Source organism: Haemorhous mexicanus, chromosome 1 (genome assembly GCF_027477595.1).
Source record: "Haemorhous mexicanus isolate bHaeMex1 chromosome 1, bHaeMex1.pri, whole genome shotgun sequence".
NCBI classification, from domain to species: Eukaryota; Metazoa; Chordata; class Aves; order Passeriformes; family Fringillidae; genus Haemorhous; species Haemorhous mexicanus.
In genome coordinates, this window is record NC_082341.1 from 123,359,301 (window position 1) to 123,367,119 (window position 7,819).

Genomic DNA, 7,819 nt, shown 5'->3' on the forward strand with positions numbered 1-7,819 from the left:
TCTCTCAACACAGAATTGCAGATACTTACTTCCAAAAATACACTGAAACAAATTCCCTACCCAAAGGTAGGGTTCAAAGAATAAACGTGGCAGATGCCAAGCAATTTCTTTAACTGCACTACTGCATGGCAACCTTATACAATAATAAGAAAGATTATAAGAGAACCTGAAGAAAAGGGACAAAATTTATTATCTTGTAACAAGGCAAAGAAAATTTGTTGTTTGGCAAATGAGCTGCAAATTAATACTTCTTGCAGGCTATGGTCTGACTACTTCAAAATATCGTAAAATGAAAATCTTTAATTGTCGCAGCCACATAATTTCAAGAAGGCAATATTAGAAACTTAGCATACAAATTCAGTCCACATTGCACTTTGTACCACAATTATATGTTTACACTGTTTGGATTAAACATTCCATTGTAAACTTACTTTTGTATTACATTCTGTAAGCTGAGCATCATACCCAATTCACTTTTCATCTTTTCTCTGTTGACACGGCACTCAGCCAAGTAGCGGAGAGCCTAAAAGAAAGAGGAGCACAGCAGATCAGAAATACATCCAGTACATTACCAGCCATTGCTGTGAGTGCACATCTGCAAAACAGTCACAGAGGCAGGTCTAACAGGAAGAGAAAGAATTATCACCTACTACAAACATTAAAAAAATATTTTATTTTCATATATACACAGAAAGCACAGAGAATCTAATCTATGAGAAAGGGCTGAGAGACTGGGTTTGCTAATACCAGCTGAGAGCCTAAGGGACAATTTAACAGCTGTCTACAGCTATGCATGAAGCCTTTACAAAGATGGTTGAGCCCAACTTTCCTCTACAGCAGCAGACAAGGGGGAACTGCCACAAACTGTAGCTTGGGAAGCTCAAATCAGGCATAATAAAAAGCTTTTTTCCTCTGAAGGTAGTACAACACTGGAACAGATGACCTAGTGGAACTGCAGAATGAACGAGACAAAGCTACAACTGACCTGATTGAGTGCTGGTGACAGTCCCAATTCAAACAGGAAACTGAAGTGAATGACTTCCAGAAGTCCCTTCCAATAAACAATTATGTGACCTGAGATCTAAAGTAATTTTTATACATGATGCTTCCAGTATAATTTCCATCAATTCTGTGGGCTCCCCTAGTACTAGAAAACTAGTAGAAAACTCACCACTACAAAGTTCCTACTGTCCACAAAAAGAGGTCTAAAACATGTATAAGCTTTTGAAGACTAAGTGCAATTTCATCATTCCATACAGGAATAAGAACACCAGCAGCAGCCAGCCTCTTAGGTTACTGTGACCTAAACTGGGAAATTACACTTATTTGTTGCTCAAGGTTTTGTTTACTTGACTTTCAAGGTAGACTCTTTGCACAATTTTACACTGTTAACCCCAGCTGGCAACTGCATATTCATATGATCCTCCTAACCTAACACTCTTCCAATTAAAATGTCGGTCCTTCTTTTCATGAGACATCTCTCAATTGTTTGTGCTGAGAAAGTTTTCTTAGAAGGAGCCTCCAAAGGTGTTTTACTGATGTAGGTACAAGAACTGCACTTGAAAAATCCTGGAATACACAAATACAGTGATTTATAAAATGGGGTTTGTGACACAAGGTTTAGAAGCACACCAACTCTTTATATATAGCCATGTAGTAGCTACACTGCACAGTAACTACTTTAAAAATAACACGCTCCTTAATCCCTTCAGAAATAGAGGACTAATCATCAGGGCTTGTTTTTTCCAAGTCATCTTCTGCACATAACAGGTAAAATTAACAAGACTGCGTTATTGCCTTTCAATAAACTGCTGCTGTCTGGCATCTCACCTGAGATGTGATTTTTGTTATTTCCTGATGTGGACCAGTATCAATAGTTGCAGGTTATAAATGTTGTATATCCATTAATTATCTTACTTTTCAACTATGGGGAAATACCTAAATTATATAGCTCAAGTAACTTGCATGCTATGAAATGTATCCTTCCTGGTGTAACAAGTTTCTTTTTTTTATTCTGGCAATTTAGTAAGGGTACAACTCAGCTGGACAAGGAAAAACCTATTCTCTTAACAGCTAATTTTTTGAGTCACAGCTCAAATAAGGCCAAAGTCATGAGTACAACTTAATTGACCCAACTTTTTAACACTAGGAAGTTCCCATCCCTCCTGCCTCCCACATGAGATAGAAAGGTATCCCTTCAAAGAAGTGAGATCATTTACACTTATTCAATCCAATACATTGAAAGCATAAGGAAAGTTATTAACATGAACTTTGGCTCAGCCTCTGTTCAGCTAAACACCTGTGTCAGCTTTAAGGCTCATATAGGTGAGTTCATCAAGTAAGGTCAACACAATGAAAAGGGCTACCTGCATACTTTAACACAAAACACACTGCTGCTAGTCTTGATAAAAAGACATCTTTGATGGTTTTTATCTGAAATTTTAAAGTAGTTCCTTAACTTCAGGGTTCTATTTCATAAAATTTTAGTCCAAATTTCAGGGTGGAAAAAATAGTAGTATTGCCTGTGTTGCTCCTGATTTTTTAAATTCATATAATTCAAAAATTTTAATATTTGAAGTATATAATAAAGAATTTCTGATATCAAGACTAGAGAAAAACAGAAATAGAAATATACAGAACATACATATCAATTCTTCATCAGATATAAAAAAACCACCCTCTCTGAAAAGTTCTACAACACATCAAAAAGTTAAATATGGAACTATTATGATTCATACAGATTATTACAATTTCAAGTACAGGAATTTCTGAGCAGTATGAGAAGAAATTTAAAGTCAGTGCTGCACATCCTTTTATTAGGTTCACAGTTAAAGGAAGATCATTACTTTTAACTATTCCCACTCAAATGGAAGCACTTTTTGACCAACAGGACGACTACAAAAAGACTTTTTAGAATGGAAAAATATAAAACATGAAGGCTAAAAAGTTGTCAGCAAAGATATTTAAACCTTCAGAACCTAAGCAGTTCAAGAACTCATTAACACAAGAAGTCTGAGTAGCAGACCAGAACACGTTTTCACAGTAAACTGATCCATTTCTCATCGCAGCCACATCCTGGTCTCTAAATCCTGATTCTTAATCCACTCCAGCTGTAGGTTATCACTACATGGAACCATTCATCTGCCTCCCATCCCCACCCAAGGAGATTTCTTTTCAACACAACTTGAGTACTATCAGGGGCTGTGGAGCCACACTGCAAACTGGATTACTGCTCATCACTCTTGACAAAACCAGTTCTTTTATGTAGAACTAGTTTTTTTAACATGATCAAGAGACTGATTTGTGGATCTCATGCAAGCAGTGAGAATACACAGCCCAACATAACAAAGGAAGGAAAAAGACATTGGGACATGCAAACAAGAACTTCTTTTAAGATCACAGCCTAAGGAAACTACACTGGGAAGAAAATCAATGCAACACATTTCAGAACAGTAAACACAAATCTACATTCTCCTACTGAAGAAAACTATAGTCTGTCAAATGCTATGGCAAAGCTAACCTAAAAAGCAATTAGCAGGACACAGGTTTCCTTATGGGACCTCCCTCCCCAACACAAAAGAAATCAGTCACTAAAGTAATTTCAAGAAATCCACTAATATCCACTAAGAAAGCAACACAAATTAAAAACAAAGAATTATGGTACAGATAGGTCTCAGTGATATAAAGAATAATGTACACCTGCCATGTACACATGTAAAAACCAGAGCTCTTTGCTCTTTCACATTCTTTACAATTAAATAATGACATAATTGAAAAAGAAAAGGAGCACCACATAAACTTCAGCAACTTAAAATTTTAGAACTCTAATTCAGCTCTTGAAATGACTAAATTCTGACTTTCATTTCTCCCATTTCTAAGCAAAAAATACATTTTTTAAGGTAGTATTAGAATTCAGGATAAGAAATCAGGACTTCAGTGTTTTTGATTTAGAATGAGAAGAAACAGTCAAAAGCTGGAACAAATTGTATTAGATACTGATAGATTTTGTTTGTTTCTAATACCATGAGGCTGCTCAAACACTGGAACAATGTGCCAGAGAGGCTATGGAATCTTCATCCTTCAAGGTGTTGAAGATCAAGTGAACACAACCATGAGCTGTGATCTGAGTGCACCTAATTTGGGCATGGGATAGGACCACATTGCCTCGGGAGGTTGTTTCTAACCTAAGTTAGCCTATGATTGGATTTTGATTTTTATAAAGTGAATATCAAGTCACTGTCCATATTTACCAAGCTCTATGGCTTCATCTTAAAAAAAAGAGATTTAAGGGTCCTTACCTCCCTCCACACAAAAAGTGAAATAGCTGTATTAGGGGAAAAATGCAAAGTAAATTAATATCTTTATATTAAAAAAAAATCCCCTGGAACAATGTGTCATTTTTGAAATACATGCTTTAAAAAAAAAAACAAACCAAAACCACATGTAATGAATATAAAACCATTCTTATTCACATTTTCACTAGTTTAAACACACTTGTTATTCACATTTTCACTTCTTTAAACGAATTGTTTAAACAGTTTCATTTGTAAATTGCTTGTTTAAACAACTTGCTTAACAAAGTTTAAAAATTCCCTACCAACATAGAAATTTATCTCCAGAATACTTACTAGTAAAGCTGAATGAACAACCTGAGGGTTGGGATGGTCCAAGAACAGAATAAGACCTGGCAGGCATCCTTGATCCTGAACAATGGCCCGTCTATTCAATGGATCAGCTGCTAGATCTCGGAGTTGGTTAACCACAGATAGTGCATCAGGCTCCTCACTCATAGCAGAATTCATCTTTTCTGCACCATTCATACAAAATACCTGCTGAAAAAAATTATTACTACTATCACAACATTTATCATCAATTAAAACAGACAAAAAAAGCTCAAGGGCAATTATTTGCTCTAAAAAAAAAGGTATAAAAAACCCAAGGACTAGGATTCATGGGAGGTGGATGGAATTGATAAGTGTTGTGGTGTGAAGCTCTGCTTTCTCCTTGTTTCCCCCCTGCCCTCTTCCTAATGGCTGTCTGTCCAGTTCCACATTCCAGCACAGTGCAATCAATAGATAAGGATGTGGGTCCTGAAATTTATAAACTGGAAATCTAAACTTCCTATGCAGAGAACAGATATATTTGGATAATAGGGTTTTTATTTGTTTCCTATATGTCATTTCAGACCAATCAATCTTTATGGGAGTATTATGTGTCAGTTTTTTTCTCCTTACAGTAGTGAAAAATATTTTCAATAAATCCAGTCTTCTCACAAGAAACCCTCGAAGTCCATAAAGATACTTCTGTGCAAGGGTGCAAAACCAAAGTATTTACAGAGTAGCTTTGGCAATCAAAAAATTTTACAAAAAATGAACCACAAAAGTCAACAAAACATTAGCAGTGCATCAAGAACAGTGAACGTTAAGCTTTATTCTTCATCAATATATCAAATAACTAGTACAATGCCATACACTCAAAGGCAGAAAGGGCTTTGGAGGCTGGGTTCAAGTTGTTTTTTCTCCTTTCCATAAGTATCCCTCGATAAAAAGAGAGCAAGCAGGTCGCGCCTTGCTGCAGTCGAAGTCCAAACCGCCAGATCAATTTCAAAGGAGACACGTGTTAGTGTGAGAATATCAGATTGCAGGGTTGTTTAATAATAACTACTTAACAGGCAACAAAAGCATAAGTTTGCTCAGAGAAAATGCTAAAACCTTTGTGCAAATAAAAGTGTCTTTGTGCCTCAGAAACTATTAAATGCAAACTGTAGTCCTGGTTGTTGCCAGTACCAACTCAGCCAAGTAAGTTAAGGCACAAAAGTGGGAGTGAATGCATTTTGTAATTTGTTAAATCACTCACTGTCCCCCAAATAAAGAACAAATACAATTTTTAGGCAATCACATTCTTTTAACATCATTTGCCAGCATTAAATAGTTTTTCTTCACTGACGGTTGGCCTCCAAGGAACATAAATTCATCACACTCATCAAAACCAATGAACCATAAACATGCATTTAGATTATGATAATTTCTGAAATTTTCACAGAGAAAAAGTGCTGTTAACTCTAAGTCAATGTTTCTTACTTCAGGAGACTGCTAGAGTGAAAAGTACAGGCCAATTATTAGTCTCCAGACTATTTCTCTGGACTATCAGAAATCAAAAAGATATCAACTGGGAGATACAGTAGCTCAACCAATACAAGTTTGTGTTGCCAAAGGAACAAACTCTAATATAAAAACAAAACAAAACCTTAGCAAACAAAACCACCAAACAAACAAAGCCAAAGCAGCTCTGATGAGTATTATTAACTATTTTCCATAGTACACAAAGGAAATTATTATTCAAGACTTAAAAATCAAGTCAGTAGTGGAGCTGATACTAATCAAAGTTTCTGACCTCCAAGTCTGTGTCCCAAGCACCATATCATTCCTATAACTCTTTCCATCCTGATGACCTTTTGCCTTTTTCCTTCTAATACTCTGAAAAAACCCACCCACAAAACCAAGTTTTACCCCACCTAATCCATCAGACTACACTCATCTGAAGGGAGCTACAAGATGGAGAGGGACATTTGATAAAGGCATATAGTGGTAGGACAAGGGGTAATGTCTTTAACCCGAAAGGGGGCAGGCTGGGATTAAATACTGGAATAAACTGCTGTAAGAGTGGTGATCCATTGGAACAGGTTGCCCAAAGAAGTTGTTGATGCCCCATATCTATGAAGTGTTCAAGGCCAGATTGGATGGAGCTCTGAGCAACCTGGTCTAATGGAAGGTGTCCCTGCTCAGAGTAGGGGGTTACAACTAGATGCTCTTCAAGGTCCCTTCTAACACAAACCATTATGCGATTCTGTTATCCCCAGACCTTTCTCCATCTCTCCCAAGTCCCAACTCCGGCGACAACTCTGAAATCCTCACCCTCCTCCATGACCTGCAACAATCAATTCCACCAAAACTCACGCCCTGGCCCACTTCCCAGAGTTTTTTAATTAAAAAAAAAAAAAATAGGTGGTCTTAAAAGTTATAATAAGATATCTATAATTCAAGAGTCTGGCAGAGAATCGAGCCAGACGCCTGCTCCTGTCTCCTCTTCGTAGCTTTGAGATCAAAGCCTGACCCAGGCAGCACAGCCCTGTCTCTCTGCCGCTCTCCCCTCCGCTTTGTGCTCTCGCCGGGGCGGCTGCCAGCCCTCCCTAGGCGGCCGAGGCCTCAGCCCAGCGGGGACCAGGCCCCGGGACTCAGCTCCCAGGCCCCGCAGTCAGCGGAGACTCAGCCCAGCAGCCACCGGGCAGCAGGAGCTCCGGGATGTATCGGGAAGCCGGGGGGATCTCGGCCGCACACGCCGCCCCCTCACGGCCCTTCCCGGCGCGGCCTGTTCCCCTCCCCGGCAGGGCAGTACCGTCGCAGAAGCCGTCCCTGGGCGGACTCGCAGCTCAGCTCCGCGCCCCCATGCCCGCGGGGCGCGGCGGCGCGGCCTGAGAAGAGCGGCGGGAGGAGCACGGGAAGAGGATCGGGAGGAACCGCGGGCTGAGCACCGGAACGAGAGCGCCTGCACCACCCACCGGAGCCCGCTTTGACCCGGCAGCGCGCTACACCGCGGGGCGCGATTGGCGCGTACCGAGCGCAGCCCTCCGCCAATCGAGGAGTTCTTTGTTCCTGGGAGGGGCGCGGTGCAGGCCGGGAGGTGTAGTCTGAAGGCTGTAGTCCAGAAACACGCCCCTCGCGCAGCTCCATTTGTTTCGGATTTATTAATTTTTTTTTCCTCCAAAGACAGTTACCACGAGAAGTTGGATTTACTGCTCAAATAAAGTATAGCGTGTACT

The 7,819-nt window shown here is 39.6% G+C and overlaps 1 protein-coding gene across 2 annotated transcripts in view; it reads right to left on the reverse strand.

Moving 5' to 3' along the window:
- Positions 1-7,528, reverse strand: part of ARMC1 (armadillo repeat containing 1) — a 34,134-nt gene extending 26,606 nt beyond the window's left edge. Inside the window, exons 1-3 of one of the 2 annotated variants that reach the window (XM_059861208.1) lie at positions 7,396-7,528; positions 4,629-4,829; positions 432-523 (exon numbers count right to left, since the gene is read on the reverse strand). In XM_059861208.1, the coding sequence (XP_059717191.1) occupies positions 432-523; positions 4,629-4,820 (284 nt within the window). In that variant the 5' untranslated portion in view covers positions 4,821-4,829; positions 7,396-7,528. Of the gene's footprint in view, positions 1-431; positions 524-4,628; positions 4,833-7,395 lie in introns of both variants that reach the window. The other variant, XM_059861218.1, reaches the window with a different exon arrangement.
- Positions 7,529-7,819: the final 291 nt, after the last annotated feature.